At 48.2% G+C, this 20,058-nt stretch overlaps 2 protein-coding genes across 7 annotated transcripts in view; one reads left to right on the top strand and one right to left on the bottom strand.

Annotated features, from left to right (window-relative positions):
- Positions 1-16,250, bottom strand: part of PANK2 (pantothenate kinase 2) — a 32,366-nt gene extending 16,116 nt beyond the window's left edge. The window contains exons 1-3 of one of the 5 annotated variants that reach the window (XR_016216669.1): positions 15,873-16,250; positions 3,532-3,884; positions 3,031-3,142 (exon numbers count right to left, since the gene is read on the bottom strand). Coding sequence is in view for 2 of the 5 variants with exons in the window: in XM_070052049.2 (XP_069908150.2) it covers positions 3,532-3,884; positions 15,873-16,131 (612 nt within the window). In the remaining 3 variants the exon portion in view is untranslated. Of the gene's footprint in view, positions 1-3,030; positions 3,143-3,531; positions 3,885-15,872 lie in introns of those variants that run through there. The other 4 variants (XM_070052049.2, XM_089308194.1, XM_089308195.1 and 1 more) reach the window with 4 other exon arrangements.
- RNF24 (ring finger protein 24) overlaps positions 1-20,058 on the top strand; it is a 121,309-nt gene that overhangs the window by 98,014 nt on the left and 3,237 nt on the right. The window contains exon 7 of one of the 2 annotated variants that reach the window (XM_089308201.1): positions 64-15,181. The exons of the other annotated variant lie outside the window; for it this stretch is intronic. Coding sequence (XP_089164327.1) covers positions 64-109 — 46 coding nt within the window. The 3' untranslated portion in view covers positions 110-15,181. Of the gene's footprint in view, positions 1-63; positions 15,182-20,058 lie in introns of those variants that run through there. 2 annotated transcript variants of the gene reach the window in all.

Genomic DNA, 20,058 nt, shown 5'->3' with positions numbered 1-20,058 from the left:
ATCGGATGAAGATTGATTTCTTTAAAAAACGTTCTGTACAATTTACTTTTTTTTTTTTGACAGGCAGAGTGGACAGAGAGACAGAGAAAGGTCTTCCTTTTGCCGTTGATTCACCTTCCAACGGCCGGTGCACTGCGCTGATCCGAAGGCAGGAGCCACGTGCTTCTCCTGGTCTCCCATGGGGTGCAGGGCCCAAGCACTTGGCCATCCTCCACTGCACTCCCTGGCCACAGCAGAGAGCTGGCCTGGAAGAGGGGCAACCGGGACAGAATCTGGCGCCCCGACCGGGACTAGAACCCGGTGTGCCGGCGCCGCAAGGCGGAGGATTAGCCTAGTGACCTGCGGCACCAACCAATTTACCTATTTCTATTCTTAAACTCTCATGGTATGTATGTACACATTATGTCCCTTACAGTTATTCAGAGAAATTTAAAACCTTTAACAAAGGCAACTCTGGAGAGGCAAGGCCTTCTGCATTTGACTCTGTACTTCTAACCCACCTGAATGCTTACATATGTGACAGACGTGCAGATGCCTCACCCTCAAAAGCACTGGCTCCGTCTACAACCAAGAGAGCTGGCGAGCTCTCCCCATGTAACTCAGCTTCTGTTTAATTACATTTATACTCATCTCCTTCCCATCCGCTGCGAGGGATGCAAAAGTTCGTAACCTCATTAATCTTAATCCTTAATAAGTCATTCAGCATTAAGAATATTGTTACTTCTCTGACCAAACCCAAACTAATCACTGTCCTTGTGTCATCTGGCCACTGCCTCATTACAAGATAGAGTCAAACAATCAAGCAGACTTCTTCAGTATTTACTTCTAGGTCAATTTACTTTACAGTGGCCTGTTGGAATCCAAGTAGTTTTCTGACACATATATCAAATCAGTTTCTCCTTTTACCCTTCCCCTAATTCATGTCATCCTAAAACATCCTACTGCTATTACTCCTGATACGTATCAGCCTTGCTGCTATCGTCACGTGCTGCCAAACGAGAGTCAGTGATGGACACCGGGTTTGAGTCAGTTGTCTCTCCTAGAGTCACTGCAGTCCTCAGTCCGCATACTCGATGCTGTTCACACAGTGATGAAATCACTCAACTTTTCTCAGGACACTTCTGTCACTGTTCAGTCATGCACGACTGTACTTAGATGCCTGAATCCATAGGTAATTTCACTAACCCAAGTAAGTCAACATGCAGGTGCAGCACAGACAAGCAAATGATTCACCTTACCAAAGAAACCAGGTAAACTCGGCAAGTTTAAAATATATTCTCTGGGGCTGGCACTGTAGCACAGCCAGCTGAGCCACAGCCTTCAATGCCAACATCCCACATGAGTGCCAGTTCAAGCCCCAGCTGCTCCACTTCCAATCCAGCTCCCTGCTAATGTGGCTGGGGAGAATGCAGCAGAGGATAGCCCAAGTGAAGTCCCTGCACCCATGTGGGAGACCAAGAAGAAGCTCTTGGCCTTGGCCTGACACAGTCCCAGTCATTGCAGCAATTTGGGCAGTGAATCAGTGGAAGATCTCTCCCTCTATCTCTCCTTCTCCCTAACTCTGCCTTTCAAATAAATAAATCTTTTTTTTTTTTTTTTTTTTTTTTGACAGGCAGAGTGGACAGTGAGAGAGAGAGACAGAGAGAAAGGTCTTCCTTTGCCGTTGGTTCACCCTCCAATGGCCGCCGTGGCCAGCACGCCACGCTGATCCGATGGCAGGAGCCAGGTACTTATCCTGGTCTCCCATGGGGTGCAGGGCCCAAGGACTTGGGCCATCCTCCACTGCACTCCCGGGCCACAGCAGAGAGCTGGCCTGGAAGAGGGGCAACCGGGACAGAATCTGGCGCCCTGACCGGGACTAGAACCCAGTGTGCCGAAGCCACAAGGCGGAGGATTAGCCTAGTGAGCCACGGCGCCGGCCCTCAAATAAATAAATCTTAAAGATATATATTCTCTCATGCGTTTTAACTGTTAGTCACTCCTAATGCACCAACAGGAATTGACAGGCATTTCCTTTTCATATAGTTTTTTGGGACAGCACTAATTCATAAAAACAAGAAACCCCAACAGCCAAAGAACCAATTCTAAAAGCATAAAAATCTACTTTGCACACTGTCTCTGGATTACCACACAACACCGAACTTCTGGGAACAGCCTGAATGGTTTCCAAATGTGTTCCAAAAGGCACCTCTACAGGCTCCTGGAGAGAGGTGTCCCCTTCACCTGCCAGTTATGATCCCAAACCCACTGAGAGGCTTCCCTGAAGGAGGAGAGCCTTCTCTCCTGCTACCTCGCCTTTTACTCACTGGTGGAAAAGAAACCACTGAAAACCAAGAAAACCCCAAAGAATGTAAAACTCTATTCAATAACTCACATCAGTTCTATAGTTTGATTACTGTGCCCAGTTACAAAAATAGTCAGACACAAGACAAGGCCACAAACCATACAAGGGCACACAAGTGACAAAAGGAAGACATGTAGAGCACAAAAGCAGAATCTCCAACATTCTCAGAGTGTCAGAAAGAACATAGTCACTGAAGCCATTTTAGATGTGTACTGTACCCTGAAGGTCAGGGTCATGGCCAAGTCACTTATTAATCCTCCCACCTACCCAAACAACCACCCTCAAAGGACCTACCCTCAAGGCCTTGCTCAGTGTTGACTGAATGAAAGGAAAAGCAAGGGCCCATGGCACTCCCCCTAGGGGCCAGACAAGGCAGGGAGTCCAGTTAACAAGTGTACAGCAGAAACACACCAGAAGGCATTCAGGGAGAGAACGACTCTGCTGTCAGTCATCTCATACAGCCCTGAGGCCCAGAAACCCCAGTTTTGACCAGGTCCTTATCTGTAGATTAGTGAACATGCCGAGAAACAACTAAAGGGGACAAGAGAAACTGTGTGGACACTGGAAACAATTCTATGACATAAAATTATTTTTCCATCTCATTGTTCAAGATTTAACGATGGGGTGGGCATTTAGCCTAGAGGTTAAGACGCCGGTTAGGACACCCATGTCCCACATCAGAGTACCTGGGTTCGATTCCTGGCTCTGGCTCCTGATTCCAGCTTCCTGCTAATGCAGACCCTGGGAGGCGGTGGTGATGGCCCAAGTGACTGGGTTCCTGCCACCCACGTGGGAGACCTGGATTGGGCTGCGGGCATTTGGGGAGTGAACCAGTGGAAGGGAGCTCACTCTCATTTCTATTTCTCTCACTCTCAAATTCTTAAAAATAATTTAATGATCTTGTTTCTCAAATACTTCCTTATTCCGTTTATCACAGATTCATTATTTTTTCATGCTAAAAATGCTTATTTTCAGAGGTTCTGACTCTGGTCAACATATCTAAACTGGACAAAAAGCAAACTACACAACACTCCAGGCAGCTAACTCCTATCACTATATTTAACCTTCATCTGACTCAAGAAAATTCAAGTTCCATTAGAGATGGAAATGATTCTACCACTTGCAGTTGGTATTATTTTTAACCACCAAATCACCATAAATTGTATATAAGCTAAAAAAATGCATACTGTGAGAAAATCCTGCTCAAATTTGTACGCTCCACCTCCAGTGGCACAAAAGACAGTGTGGAGACTTGAGAAGTTTTTATCTCTGCCCATTTGGATAAAAGCGGGCATGTCATGAGTGGGAAAGCGGATAAAGTGCAGATTGCCTTTGCGTCCGCACAGAGTCAGGTCCTTCAGCTCCAAGTGCACGTCCCGAATGCCCGTGGACCCATACGCCACATTGGAGGTCAGGTACTTCCGAATGCTTTTAAGACTTTCCACTTCTTCCTCTTCTTCTTCAGCAGTGATGTCTTTGGGTTCAAAATAAACCAGCTTGACCAGGGTTCCACCAATATCCAAGCCAAACCATGGAAAGACTACATGGAGAAGAGAGAGAAAAGTCAGAACAACTTTTTTCTGAAAGCTAAATTTACACATACTAGATTAGCAACTTAAAAACTTCATACCCTATGGTTTCCCAGGGATGAACAAAAAGGTTTGGGGGAAAAGAAATGATTCTATCCAATTTGGAAGTATGTCATAAAAAAAACTAGGACAAAGATCAAAAAAAAAAATCAAAGTATTGAACCAACTCAATGTTCCTGTACAGCTAAGCCCAAAACTGCACTATCAGATACCTTAAAATAACTAAATAACTACTTGTGAATCTCAACGCTGAAAAACAAAGACTGGAAATAAAAATATGCATCCTTCTCATCAGCTCAAAGGATTGAGACTTCAGAGCTCTGGTATAAGTAGCTGAACTAGAGAGAAGGAATGCCAAACCCCACAGAACATGTGAGCTCCAGGGGTCAGTTTCTCTCTGAAAAGCTTCAGCCAGGCCCAGCCCCAACTGTTATGGACATCTGGGAAGTGAACCAACTGATAGAAGAACTCTTCCTTGTTCTGCCTTTCAAATTAAAACACACACACACACACACACACACCCTACTGTTGCATTTAAAACACGCACACACCTAGATGTACTAAAAAGAAAAGGTTTTGATGAGTTTAATGTCTGTTCCCAAATCTTGTGTGCCCCACCCCCAAGTAAGTGGCTTCAAGCAGATTGGACCAAGATGGACTGAAAACGACATACATGCCTTCACCTCCTCCCTAAACTGCAGAAATTACTGAAGATAGGGATTTATTGAACTTTTTTTTTTTTTTTGACAGAATTAGAGAGACAGAAAGAAAAGTCTTCCTTCCATTGGTTCACTCCCCTAACGGCTGCTACGGCCGGCGCACTGCGCTGATCCAAAGCCAGGAGCCAGGTGCTTCCTCCTGGTCTCCCATGCAGGTACAGGGCCCAAGCACTTGGGCCATCCTCCACTGCCCTCCCGGGCCACAGCAGAGAGCTGGCCTGGAAGAGGAGCAACCGGGACAGAATCTGGCACCCCAATCAGGACTAGAAAGTGGGGTGCCAGCGCCGCAGGCAGAGGATTAGCCTAGTGAGCCGTGGCGCCAGCCATACTTAACTATTCTTTCCTCAAACAATTCTAGGGAATAAGAAGTGATACTACTGGGGCCAGTGCTGTGGCATGGTGGGTAAAGCCACCGCCTGCAGTGCCAGCATCCCATAGGGGCACTGGTTCAAGTCCTGGCTGCTCCACTTCCAATCCAGCTCTCCGCTATGGCCTGGGAAAGCAGAAGGTGGCCCAAGTGCTTGGGCCCCTGCACCCATATGGGAGACCCAGAGGAGGCTTCGGGCTCCTGGCTTCAGATCAACATAGCTCCGGCCGTTGCAGCCATCTGGGGAGTAAACCAGCAGATGGAAGACCGACCTCTCAGGCCAGCGTCATGGCTCAGGTTAACCCTCTGCCTGTGGCGCCGGCATCCCAAGTGGGCGCCGGTTCTAGTCCCGGCTGCTCCTCTTCCAATCCAGCTCTCTGCTATGGCCTGGGAAAGCAGTGGAGGATGGCCCAGGTCCTTGGGCCTCTGCACCCATGTGGGAGACTGGGAAGAGGCACCTGGCTCCTGACTTCGGATCAGCGCAGCTCCAGCCGTTGCAGCCATCTGGCGAGTGAACCAACGGAAGGAAGACCTTCCTCTCTGTCTCTCCCTCTCACTGTCTGCAACTCTACCTCTCAAATATCTTTAAAAAATAAATAACAAAATAAAAAAGACCTCCCTCTCTCTCTCTCTGCCTCTCATTCTCTGTGTAACTCTGACTTTCAATAAATAAATAAATCTTTAAAGAAAAAAAAGTGATACTGCCAACTGACCTAGGCTGACAAAGGCAGTAACTCTAGATCCTTAAGAGGAATGTAATAAAAACTCGGGAGTGGCTCTGAAGGCAGGAGAGCAAGCAGTGAGGGTGGTACTCCAGCCATGTTCCAGAAACACGGCTGCCACCAGGCAACAGGAGCACGCTGGGGCAGTCATGGGCTCTGGGTGCATCTGATGCAACTGGACAGCAACCCCCTTTTTGCACCCTAACAGAGGCAAACTCTTCACCAAGCTTAAGTACTGGAGCAGAATCAGGATGGCATTCAGGTAGCTGCTGTTACTCAGAAGGAACAAGGAGGTGCTGGCGTTGTGGGTTAAGCCACAGCCTTCAATGCCGGCATCCCATAGGGGCATGGGTTTGGGTCCCAAATGTTCCTCTTCCAATCCAGCTCTCTGCTAATGTGCCTGGGAAAGCAGCAGAGAATGGCCCAAGTGCTTGGGCCCCTGCACCCACGTGGGAGACCTAGGAGTCGTCCCTGGCTTCCACCTGGCCCAGCCATCTGAGGAGTGAAACAGCAGATGGAAGATCCCCCTCCCTCTCCTAACACTGTTTTAAAAAATGACTGCAAACTGTAGTGTGTTTATAAGAATTAACTTATGTGATATAACTATTTACAACTAGGGGCCAGCTCTGTGGCACAGTGGGTTAAGCCACTGCTTGCAATGGGAGTGCTGGTTCGAATCATAGATACTCTATTTCCCATCTAGCTTCCTGCTAATAAGCCAAAAAGGAAGAAGAGGATAGCCCAATTATTTATTTGGGTCCCTGCTGACCAGGATGGAGTTCATGGCTCCTGGTTTCAGCCTGCCTCCGCCCTCGCTGTTGCAGCCATCTAGGGAGTGAACCAGCAGATGGAAGAGCTCTCTTTGTCATTCTACCTTGTAAGCAAATAAATCATTTTAAAAAATTATTTGCAACTAAAAACACATACAGAGTTTATTAAAAACTGGTGAAATTTAAATTAAGATCCATCCATGTTATTTTCCTAAGGGGGGACATACTTTTCAAAACCCATAGGATAAACAACTGTGCACTGAACACGCCTGAAACTCCAAACTCAGCCTTACACAAAGAGTTACATGGGGTGTGATCCCATTTAATGAAACTCTACAAAATACAAACTAACAATTTCCTTATCTGAGAATGTAGATCATAGGCTGAGGCCAGGGCAGGAATGGACAACACAGGGTAGGGAAACATTTTGAAATGGTAGCTCAAATCTTGATTCTTTTGGGGAGGGGGAATATCCAGTGTATTCTCCCTATCTATCAAAAATCATGGAATTGTATGCTTTAAAAACTAGTACATTTATGTATTATGTACATTATACACTGAGCAGCCGACGCTGTGGCACAGGTTAATCCTCTGCCTGAGGCACCGGCATCCCATGTGGGTGCCAGTTCTAGTCCTGGCTGCGCCTCTCCCAATCCAGCTCTCCACTGTGGCCTGGGAAAGCAGAAGATGGCCCAAGTACTTGGGCCCCTGCACCCACATGGGAGACCCAAAGAAGCTCCTGGCTTCGGATCGGCACAGCTCTGGCCATTTGAGGAGTAAACCAATGGATGCAGGATCTTTCTGTCTCTCCCTCTCACTGTCTAACTCTACCTCTCAAATAAATAAATCTTTAAAAAATAAATTATACATTGATAAAAACACTTTTATAAGGGAAAGAGAAAAAGGATTGCCAAAATAAAGCTCAACAGATACCATTATAGCAAGATGGGCACAGGCACAAGAACACAAATGGAAAACAAAACTAAGAAACTACCAAAAGCCTTTCAAATACAAGGAAAAGCAGAAATACAGAATGAAGTCCAGCATCTACTATTTATGAGCTCTAGAAATTTCCCAGGGGAGAGGGAAGACAGGACTCATCAGGTTGAAACTAAACGAAAACCATTAGTAGAGAAGGGGAAGGCCTGTGGACATCCTACTGAAATTCAGAAAACTCTGAGGAAACAGTCTCTTACAAAAGCACACAAATCACGTAAGGAAAAACATCAGACTTTTCATCAGCAACAAATGCTACATGGCAAAGGAGCACTGGCTTCAAAGTTTAAAGAAAAAGATTATGAAACATAAATCTGGCCAGACCCTCTTTCAAGGGGGAGTACAAAGGAAATTTTCACACATGACAAGGCTCATTTTTCACTACTCAAAGACCTTCTCTGAAATAGTTAGTAGATGCACACCAACATAATTCAAAAATACCCAAGAGCTATAAGAAATGTTTTTATGCATGAGCAGAGGAACCAGTATATGCTGACTTTTGGAAAAAACAAGCAATCTGGAACTAAAATACTTACATAATTTCAAGTCGAAGAGGGAAGAGAAAGAAAGAAGGAGGAAGTGAAAGCAAGCAGCAGTTCTGTCTTGGTGGGAAAAAGAAAAGATAGATTCTAATTAATTCTAGGTAAGAACAGAGAAGTGACTGTTAAAAATGTGCTAAAAAGCTACAGATAATTCCCAAAGAAGGGGGTGGGAGGGGGGAATGCTTTGAAACAACCAAAGAAAAATCAATCAATTCAAAAACAAGGAAGAAAAGTAAATACAAAACAAAAATGACAGGAATGAATGCAAGCCTACCAAGAGTCACAAACATGTCAAATTCGTCTTCTCAGATCAGGTCAAACAAGGGGAAAGGGTAAGGCGAGGGAATCCATGAGCAGGAAGAACTGGATGTCTGAAAATGAGAAGTGGGTGCCAGTTTTTGGCACAGAGGTTAAGATACTGCCTGGGACACCCCCATTCCATATCCCAGGGCTGCTCCCAATTCCAGCTTCCTGCTAATGCAGACCCTGAGAGGCAGGCAAGTGATGGCTCCAGGGGTTGGCTCCCTGCCACCCATACAGGAGACCTTGACTGAGTTCCCAGCTTTCCAGCCTGTCTGGCCCAGCCCTCACTGTTGCAGGCATTTGGACTGAACCAGCAGATGAAGACCTCTGTCTCCCTGCTTTTTGAATAAAATAAGCAAACATCTAAAAAAATTACTTTAAAATAAAAGATGAAAAAGGGCATTTGGGGTCAGTGCTATGGCACAGTGGGTTAAAGCCCCAGCCTGCAGCGCAGGTATCCCATATGGGCACTGGTTTGAATCCCGGCTGTTCCACTTCCAATCCAGTTCCCTGCTAATATGCATGGGGAAGTGGCAGATGGCTGAAGTCTTTGGGCCCCTGCACCCACGTGAGAGACCTGGAAGAGGCTCCTGGCTCCTGGTCCGCTCAGCTGCAGCCATTGCGGCCACTTGGGGCGTAAACCAGCAGATAGAAGACCTCTCTCTCTCCAACTCTTTAAAAAAAAAAAAAAAAAAAAAAAGGCCACTCAATCAAAATTATTATTTGTATTAAAATCTAAAGCACTGGAGATGGAAATGTTGGAGTAGCCAATTTACATTTAGAGCCATGAGACCTTGTTTCAAGACCAGCAGTGTATTTGTAAGCAGCTATGTTCAAATTATGAGAGCTGTTCCTCCAAACAGTGATCTACTGAGGATAAGAGTCACGACTCTTCTCCCTACACTCACAATCACATTCACTCATCAAAACAGTGGGTAGATGCCTCAGCACCATCTATATAACCGATGTGCCAAATTTATATATTTGAATTTGTTCAAGCAAAATAAGTACCTGGACAGTTCTACCCAACTGTATCAAACAAATGTTAACAGAAGCAAATACAGTACTACAGACCAAACAATTCAAGCCAAAAAGTGGAGTGGGGGAGAAAAAAATGATGCAAAGTAGTGCATAAACAAGTTCAAGCACTGTATATCTGGCATATTTAAGGTTCTTCATATACATCATTTCATTTTTTGCATCAAAATAGATGTATCAATTTCATTTTTTCATGCATTTTTTGAAGTATCTTCATATGTCAGGAGGTCATTTTTTTTAAAAGGTTTATTTATTTGAAAGAGTTACACAGAGGATTTTCCATCCACTGGTTCACTTCCCAATTGGCCACAACAGCCAGAGCTGGGCCGATCAAGAGCCAGGAGCCAGGAGCTTCTTTCTTCCAGCTTTCCCACACGGGTGCAGGGGCCCAAGGAGTTTGGGCCATCTTCCACTGCTTTCCCAGGCCACAGCAGTGAGATAGATTGGAAGTGGAGCAGCCGGGGCTTGAACCAGCATCCATATGGGATGCCAGCACTGTAGGCGGCACCTTTACCCACTATGCCATGGCAACAGCCCCTAAGCGTATGTTTTTAAAAATGTTAAAAACAAGGGAAGGGCAGGTACTGGCACAGCCAGCCACAGCCTGACATATCCACATCCCTTATCTAAGTGCCTGGTTTGAGTCCCCAGCTACCCTATACTTCCGATTCAGCTCCCTGCTAATGCTCCTGGAAGGCAGCATAAGGCCTAAGTATTTGAGATCCTGTCATCCACACGGAAGATCCAGATGGAGTTCCTGTCTCCTGGCTTCTGCCTGCCCCAACCTTGACTACTGCAGGCATTTGGGGAGTGAACCAGCAGAAGGAAGACATCTCTCTCTGCCTTAGCCTCTCTGTAACTCTGCCTTTCAAATAAAATAAATACTGGGATTGTGCTGTGGCAAAGCAAGTAAAGCCGCCACCTGCAAGTGCCAGCATCCCATGTTGGCACAAGTTCGAGTCCCAGCTGCCCAACTTCCAATCCAGCTCTCTGCTATGGCCCAAGACCTTGGACCTCTGCACCCGCATGGAAGAGCGCTCGCTCGCTCGCTCTCTGCTTCTCTGTAACTCTGCCTTTCAGATAAAAAAAAAAAATCTTAAAAATAAATAAATATTGGGGCCGGCACTGTGGTACAGCAGGTTAAAGCCCTGGCCTGAAGCGCTGGCATCCCATATGGGCACTGGTTCTAGTCCCAGCTGCTCCTCTTCTGATTCAGCTCTCTACTTTGGCCTGGGAAAGCAGTGGAAGATGGCCCGAGTCCTTGGGCCTCTGCACCCACATGGGAGACCCAGAAAAAGCTCCTGGCTCCTGGCTTCGGACTGGCGCAGCTCCAACTGTTGCAGTCATCTGGAGAGTGAAGCAGCAGATAGAAAACCTCTCTTCTGTCTCTGCCTCTCTCTGTTAACTGTCTTTCAAATAAATAAAAATAAAATCTTAAAAAAAAAATGTAAATAAAGGGGCCAATTCAGGTAAAGCTGCCACCGGCCCCACCAGCATCACATATGGGCACTGAGCCAGAGCTGCTCCACTTCTGATGCAGCTCCCTGCTAATGCGCTGGGAAAGCAGTGGATGACAGCCCAAGTCTTTGGGCCCCTGCACCCACATGGGAGACCGGAAGAAGCGCCTGCATCCTGGCTCTGGACTGGCCCAGCCCTGACCATTGTGGCCATTTGGGTAGTGAACCAGTGGATGGAAGATTGATCAACTGATCTCTCTGCTTCTTCATCTCCTTCTGACTTTCAAATAAGTACATGAATCTTAAAAAAAAAAAAAAAAAAAAAAAAAGGTAAACAAAAACAAATCACCAGTGTGAGAATGACAGATCTCGGAACTGTACAGATTGTTTACACACATAAAGTAAAGGGATATGGAGGATTTGAGAAGCACACCTATTAAGGCGAATACATTGGCCGGCGCCGCGGCTCACTAGGCTAATCCTCCGCCTAGCGGCACCGGCACACCGGGTTCTAGTCCCGGTCGGGGCGCCGGATTCTGTCCCGGTTGCCCCTCTTCCAGGCCAGCCCTCTGCTGTGGCCAGGGAGCGCAGTGGAGGATGGCCCAAGTGCTTGGGCCCTGCACCCCATGGGAGACCAGGAAAAGCACCTGGCTCCTGGCTCCTGCCATCGGATCAGCGCGGTACGCCGGTCGCATCGCGCTGGCCGCGGCGGCCATTGGAGGGTGAACCAACGGCAAAGGAAGACCTTTCTCTCTGTCTCTCTCTCTCTCACTGTCCACTCTGCCTGTCAAAAAAAAATAATAAAAAATAAAAAATAAATAAAAAAAAAGGCGAATACATTAAACACAAAACTTTGTAACAAAAAAAGTACATTTTCCTTTCAGATACTCAAACTTTTTTAAAAAAAATTAACTGTACTAGTTTTAAAACCTCAAATTCCAAAGAACAAAAACAAACCATTCACTTATCACAGCTAAAAATCAGAAATTAATCCACCAAATATATCCACCTGGAAATTTATAAACACTTCTATCAACTGAAATTGAAGAGGAAACCAAAACAAATTTCAAAATTAATGGCAATGAGAACATAATACTCGTATATCAAAAGCAATGGGATATACCCAAGTGGTACACAAAAGGAAACCTCTAGCCTTAAGTGTTTATGCATTCAAAAACAAGGGAATGGGGGCTGGTGCTGTGGAGGGTAAAGGCGCCCCTACAGTGCCAGCATCCCTTATGGGCACCGGTTCAAGTCCCAGCTGCTCCACTTCCAATCCAGCTCTGTGGTATGGCCTAGGATAGCAAGTCCTTGGGCCTCTGCACCCACATGGGAGACCTGGAAGAAGCTACTTGTTCAGTGCATCTCCGGCCATTGTGGCCATCTGGGGAGGGAACCAACGGGTGGAAGACCTCTGATTCTCCTTCTAACATTTTCAAATAAAATAAATGAATCTTTAAAGAAAAGGGGGGGGAGGGGAGGAATGTCATACACAAAATGAAATGCTGAAGAAAGTAAAAGACCCAAAATAAGCAGAAAGGAATTAATGAAAGCAAAATTCTAATAGAAAACCAGCGTCATGAGCAAGACCACAGTAGATCTGATCAAACCAAGCTCTGAAAAAGCCATTAAGATCTACAAAATCTACTAACTATATCTGAACCCTCCCCCCCAAAAAAAGATGTTTCCTTAATAAAGAAATCCAAAGATGAAAGAGCATATAGCCAGATAATTCACAACCCAATAATATACACAACTTTTAACAGTAAGTTTAAAATGTACACTAAACAGAATTAGCTCAAAAAAATACAAAAAGGATATCAACATGAGATAGGAAACATGAAAGTCAAAAGTACTAAAAGTTTTTAAAAAGAAGTCACAGATCAGCCACCAAACCAACCAACTCTGCAAGCTCAGTTGGTTTTCAGGCAAATTTTTCTAAGACAAAGGAAATAATTGAAAGCTTCCCAAGCCAGCCCTACTAGCACAGCCTCACATCAAAACCTTAAAGAGAGGGGCCAATGTCATGGTGTGAAAGTCAGAGAGAGGGTGGTAAGATGGGACCTTCCATCAGCAGGTTCACTCCCCAAACAGCTGTGACTGGAGCTGGGCCAGGCCACAGCCAGGAGCTTCACCTGGGTCTCCCACGTGGGTGGCAGAGGCCAAACACTTGGTCCCCCTTTGGCGCCTTTCCCTGACCAATAGCAGGAAGCTGGATCAGAAGTGGAACATCCAGGACTCTAACCGAAGACTATGTGGGATGCCGGAGGCGAATTTACCTGTTACACCAGAACGCTGGCCCAGAAAAGGGTATCTTAGCCACTAAGCTAAAAGCCCACCCCCAGATTTCAAGTGTTACCCATCAAAATACTGATCTTTTAATTCTAATTTTCCATGATCTTTCTGAAGTACCCTTGTAAATACAAAGAGATTAAATCTTCATTTGATTCTTGCAAAGTGAAACTAAAAGCACATTCTTGGGGGGTGCTAGCAGTCAACAGTGGTTTCTTCATCTAACAGATGCACCCCTGGAGCTCAGAACACACACAAGATCAATACTTCGTCTATTCTTTAGCAGGTCTTTTACCTGAGAGATGACTTTTCATGATTTATCAATCAGAGAAAGCAATGAAGAGGACCACAACAGACATCAGACACCAAACCAAAAAAATAACCCTACAACAGGAATATCTATTTCCTTGAAGGCAGTTTCAAAACCACTTCAATAATATGTCCCCTAAAACAGTCTTCTTAACCAGTGTCATCTTTGAGTGGTCTTTGATTCACCTGTCTCTGAACAGGAGGAACTTTTTCAAAATGCTGCTTCTGGGGCCAACACTGTGGCGTAGCGGGTAAAGCTGTCGCCTGCAGTGCCGGCATCCAATATGGGTACCGGTTCAAGACCTGGCTGCTCCACTTCTGATCCAGCTCTCTGCTATGGCCTGAAAAAGCAGAAGATGGCCCAAGTCCTTGGGACCCCGCACCCGCGTGGGAGACCCAGAAGAAGCTCCTGGCTCCAGCCATTTCGGCCAATTGGGGAGTGAACCAGTGGATGGAAGACCTTTCTCTGCCTTTCCTTCTCTGTGTAACTCTGACTTTCAAATAAATAAATAATTTTTTTTTAAATGCTGCTGCTTAGGGGCTGGCATTGTGGCCCAGCATATTAAGCCTCTGCCTGCAACGCCAACATCCCATATGCGCAATGGTTCGAGACCCGGCTGCTCCACCTGGGAAAGCAGAAGATGGCCCAAGTGCTTGGGCCCCTGCACCTATGTGTGAGACCTCGAAGATGATCTGCCAGACTCCTGGCTGCAGTCTGGTCCAGCCCCAGCTGTTGCAGCCATTTGGAGACTGAACCAGTGGGTGGAAGATCTCTGCCTTTCAAATAAAATTTTTTAAAAAGTAAATCTAAAAAACGCTGCTTCTCAGCGCCCTCTCAGATTTTGATTCCAAAACTAGAGAACTAAACCAGGGAATCTGCATTTTTAACTTCTCGGTCATTTGTATGCTTCATTTAAGCACAATTCCACAGTAACCAGAAATTGTGACGTCAAGTTCAAGGAGGCCTTGAACACAAAAAGATCATGCTTATGCTTGGTCTCAGGGCAATGAAGAAATAACTAATAGAATTCAGTAAAGCACGCCGGTGAGGCGCAGGAGCTAAGACGCCAGAATTCCCGAGTTTAAGTTTCTATTCCACCATGCATCAGCCATTGACAATTTTCTCATCAGCAAAATGCAGTACTATCACCTGCCTCGGAGCTGCGAGGGCTAACGAGCTACCAAAGCTCCCAGGAAGCTGCCTGACCGCGTAAACATCCAAACTCAATGCCCGAAGAACGCTTGCAGCTGTGGCCCTCCCTAGCTGTTTCTGGAACTTCCATCCACCTCCATCAGGATAACACAAAGCCATGAAGGAACTAATGCTTTACATTAAGAACCAGGTGCTTCTCAAATAAGACAAAAACCAGGTAACCGACTCCACAAACAGCCAAAGTTTATTTATAATGCGTTTTCCAAATCTCTTGCAAGACAGAAAAAAAAAAGAGTAGAAAACTCCCAACTTTTCATACAAGAGTTACACTGAATCACCAAATCACAAAAGATCAAAGTAACTGGTTGGTCGGGCAACCGGGTACAAGAGTATCCAATCAAGATCTCAGACATCCAGCTGCAAGTCCATCTCTTCGACAATCACCGGCGAGCACCTCCACATGGTCAAGCTCCCGTCATCGGGACAATTGATACTGAATTGAAACATGTAAGCGGGACAAGCTGTACGGCACAGAAAAAGAAATCTGACAATAAAATGGGAGAAACGGATTCTCTACCAAGTCCAAGTGTGCGATTCCCTGGCTGCTGCTGCCCCTCAACGGGGGGTGGGGTGGGGGGGTGGGGGGGGGTTGATGATGGCCAGAACGCTGCAGACCCGAATCGTGAAAACCTGCAAGTACATGGAAGGCAAACAGCTCTCTGGGTTCTCTGGGTGGGAGATGACCTGAATTCTCATGGGAACAAAAGCTGCAAAGCTGAGGGGCACGAAACGCACAACCCAGTTTCAGGCCGGGAGAAACTCAGGGGGCTGCTAATTAGCCGTTCTCCGCCAAGCCCGAAATTGCCCGGGGGTGGGGGGTGGGGGAGGCGGAGACAACGTCTGGGAGAGCAGCTCTTTGGGAACCCAAGGACGCCAGACAGTATGGATTCAAAGGACTTGGGGGGAGGGGAGGCGGTGGAAATGAGGCAAAAGCAGCCTTTCGGAGGATGAGATCACGTGACCCTCGGGAACAGACGCCCAAGGAGCTGGGAAGGGGCAAGGATGGATCCCGGCGCCCCAGCACACGGGACGCCGGGCCCCGAAGGCGCGGCGCTGCGTCTGGGGAACCCAAGGCCTCTAGCCCAGGGCCAGAGCACGCACCAGCATGGGACCACCGTGCGGTTGCACTGTCCGCGCGCGGGAAAAACGGCGGCCCGGCCCCGAAGGGGGCAGGGCGAGCCGGGGCCGGGGGCGCCCCGCGGGGCACTTACGCGGCCGTTTCTTCCTCAGGCTTTCGACGCGCTGGCGAGACACCGAGGCAGGGCCGCTATAAGAGCCAGGCCGGACCCGCCTCACGCCCTCCGCCGCCGCCTCGACCGCGGGCGCCGACGCGCTGCTCGCCCGGCGCCGCAGTGGCTCCCGCCGCCGCCCTTCGGGGCCCCCAGGCGCCGGCTCCCCAGCCGACGAGGCGGAGGCGTCGGCGGCCCTGCCGTGGCGCTCCATGGGCGCGCCGAGCCGGCCCGTTCCCATTCGCAGCAGCCTTCGCTGCCGCCCGAGCCAGCCCCCCAGCGCCGAACTCCTCCTCGCCTCCTCCGCGGCAGTCCAGCCGGAGCAGAGGCGCACCCTCGGCTGGCCGCCTCTTCCGTTGCGCCAACGCGCAGCAAGCCAATCCCAGCAGGCTGGAGGAGGCCCGAAGACCTCGCGGCCAATAGGTTCCATGACTCGAGGCGGATCGACCTCGCCTCCGTCCAATAAGAAGCTCGCAAGATGGGGCGGGGCCGAGGATGGAGGAGGAGGGGAGGATCCGGGCTCGGGGGAGGAGGAGAAGGTGGTGTCGCCGAGAAGAGAGTGATGGCGACGCCGCCCAATGGACGCGTGTTGGGGGGATGGGGAGGGTCCGCGCCCCCTTTTACCTACCCACCCACCCACCCCTCCACGGGTGGGCGGTCGGCGCCCCAGGGGCCCGGAACTCTCCCGGCACTCGGACTCCACCGAGCACCCCGGAGTCCCACTCCGACGCCCCGGGTCGTCCTCTCTTCGCGCCCTCCTGCTGCCGGGCAGGGCCCCCGCAACGCCATCGGTCGTTAGCAAACGGAAGGGCTTGCAGCGCGTCTGACCTTAGCCTTTGTCCCCCGGCCTGGCTCCGCGGCTGCCGTCGAGGCCTCCGGTCCCTCCCCCCAGCATGTCCGAGCGGAGCCCCCGCCGCTGCGCCGCGTTGGAGGGACGTTCCCGGGACCAGAAGGCAGGAAGGCCCCGGCTGGTCTCCATGGCAACGGAAGGCGGCGGGGTAGAAATCCGTTGCCACCCTCCCGGGGCGACGGAGGGGCTGAGGGAGCCGGGGAGGGAGGCTCGGCCTTTTGAGGGCCAGTCTGGAGCCCCTTCCTGTGTGGGGCGCGGGGTCGACGTGGATTTCGCGGCCGTCCCGGAGCCTGGATTTTTTTTTTAATTTATCTATTTTTAATCAGCTCCCCTTCTTCTTGGAGGAGAAAAAATGGTCACTTCCAGCCCTCAGACCCTGCCCTCTCACACCTACCACAGGCCCCTCCAAACCTCCCTTCTACCAGAGGCTGCCCAAGCCTGGGATGGCTCCTAGCACCACACCCCCAAGACACCCACTCCATCAAGTTCAGCTGAACTGTAGGCTTATCTCGTGCTAATGATTTCCTAAGCGTCTCCCCAGGGGCGTTATAATGTCCCTGGAGTGATAACCCTTACTTTCTTCCCTCCCCTGATGACCCACAGTGGCGGGGTGAACCAGGTTGAGCTTCTCAGGCTCGTTGAACAGAAACTACCCATGCTCACCCCAGACAAGCTCGCCAGCTCCTGCAGGAAGCCACCCCCGGTGGATCCCCCAAGAACCAAGGCTTCTAAGTTACAGTGCCGAAGACAGCCTTTCACCTCCCCTCGTGCCATCCTCCTCGACCTTTCCATGTATGATCTCTCTAACCATCCTGAAGAACGAAAGAATCCCTGTGACTCTCAAATAAATTTTAAAGAAAGACCAAAGAATCATCATCTCTTGGCCACCAAGATGAACCCCAACATCATAACACCTGAGATACATGTAGTGTATTGAGTTTTCCCAGTACTTTCACATCTCATTCCCCCACCCACCCACCACCACCAGCATCACCAAGACTGGATGAAGAGGCAACTCATGAACTCATCCATCCAGAAGCACATGGCTTGAGAAACAAGGAGTCTGGACTCCCGAGGTCAGCTCCTCTCTGCCTGTTGGAACCAAAAGAAGTCACAGACTTGGTGAAATCCCAACACTGGAAAACTTCTCAGTGTGTACGTTAGCCTGCACTGAGTATTTGTGAACTTGCTGACAGTCTATGGGCTTCATTGCAGTTTACCTAAAGTAACAGGTGATGCAATATACTGATGGCAAGTAGGAGAGATGTTTATGAAATGGAAATGGGGGCAGTGTCTAGCACAATAGTTGTCATCACTTGGAACACCCACATCCCATGTCAGAGTACCTGGTTCAAGTCGCAGCTCCTCCACTCCCACCCCAGCTTTCTGCTAATATGCGCCCCCCACCCCCATCCCCAGGAAGCAACAGGCAATGGCTTAAGTGCCTGGGCCCCTTGGATACCCATGTGGGAGACCCAGATAAAGTTCCAGGCTCATGGTTTCAGACTGACCCAGCCCTGACTGTTGTGAGCTTTTGGGGAGTGAACCAGCAAATGGATGATCCATTGATCTCTCTCTGTCTCAGCCTTTCAAATAAAATGAAAATAAATAAAAAATTTTAAACACAGTTTGAAGATTTGCCTTAGAGCAAAGTAAAGTAAACCCATGATTAAGATTTCTCTTCCGGGCCGGCGCCGCGGCTCACTAGGCTAATCCTCCGCCTGTGGCGCCAGCATCCCGGGTTCTAGTCCCGGTCGGGGCGCCAAATTCTGTCCTGGTTGCTCCTCTTCCAGTCCAGCTCTCTGCTGTGGCCAGGGAGTGCAGTGGAGGATGGCCCAAGTCCTTGGGCCCTGCACCCACATGGGAGCCCAGGAGAAGCACCTGGCTCCTGGCTGTCTCTCTCTCTCACTGTCCACTCTGCCTGTCAAAAAAAAAAAAAAAAAATTTCTCTTCGGGGCCGGTGCTGTGGCAGAGCAGGCAAAGCCGTTGCCTGCAGTGCCAGCATCCCATATGAGCATTGGTTCGAGACCCAGCTGCTCCACATACCAATCCAGCTCCCTACTAATGGTGTGGGAAAAGCAGTGGAGGATGGCCCAAGTGCTTGGGTCCCTGCCACCCACGTGGTGAAGTTCCTGGTTTCTAGTTTTGGCTTGGCCCAGCTCTGGTCATTTAGAGGTGAACCGGAATCTGGAAGATTTCTCTCTCTCTGTAACTCTGTCTTTCAAATAACTAAAGAAATCTTTCAAAGAGAGAAAAAAAATTATTTTCAGGGGATGACATTGTGGCGATACCAACATCCCTTATGGGTGCCAGTTCTAGTCTCCACTTCCAATCCAGTTCCAATCCAAGTTATCTGCTAACAGGCTGAGAAAGCCACAGAATATGGCCAGGTGCATCTGTTATATTACTATAATACATTATATATAAATAAATATTAACATAATAAATTATTATAAAAATAAATTATAATAACCCCTTATTTCATAGCACTCCCTGTCCCTCAAAACACACTTTGAGAAATTCATCTCTGGGTATAAAATTGCTAGCTAGGAGCTGGCTTGGTGCAGCAAGTTAAGCCACACCTTGTGACATCTGCAACCCACATTGGAGTGCTGGTTCAGGTCCCAGTTGCTCCGCTTCCAATATGGCTTCCTGCTAACATGCATGGTGGCACATGGTGGCTCAAGTACTTGGGCCCCTTCTGCCCAGGTGGGAGACCAGGATGGAGTTCCCAGGTCCTGGCTTCAGCCTGTCTCAGCCCTGGCTGCTGTAACCATTTAGGGACTGAACCATCAGATGGAAAAATCTCTCTTCCTCTCTCTTTTTGCTCTTTCAATTAACTAAAAAAGTAAATCTTTAAAATCATTAGCAACTCTGTTATATTAAATGCAATGCAGATCCAGTTCTTTAGACTTTGAAAGCTTGATGACTGGTATCATTTTCACTCCCAAACAAACCTGTCAGCAAAAGTAGATTTCCTTCATTTCTCTCGATGGCGCTGCCATTTCTGTTGCTGTAACTTGACTCTTTCCTCTCATTTGACCCTTTTCTGGAATTCAGCACTGTTCAAGACAGCTGTAACGCAAACCACATGTACAACCTAAAATTCTCTAACAGCCACACTGTTAAAAAGAAAAAGAGTTAATATATTCTGTTTAACCCAATACTCAAAATATTACCATTTGTACCTGAGGCAGCAGTCACTTTTTATTTTTATTTTTTTGACAGGCAGAGTTAGACAGTGAGAGACAGAGAGAAAGGTCTTCCTTTTCCTTGATTCACCCCCAAAATGGCCGCTATGGCGGGAGCTACGCCGTT

The sequence above is a fragment of the Oryctolagus cuniculus genome, chromosome 11, assembly GCF_051225735.1.
Source record: "Oryctolagus cuniculus isolate XC-2025 breed Fujian yellow rabbit chromosome 11, ASM5122573v1, whole genome shotgun sequence".
Taxonomy (NCBI): Eukaryota; Metazoa; Chordata; class Mammalia; order Lagomorpha; family Leporidae; genus Oryctolagus; species Oryctolagus cuniculus.
The sequence above is the reverse complement of the archived record's forward strand: the minus strand, read 5'-3'. Positions and strand labels throughout refer to the sequence as shown.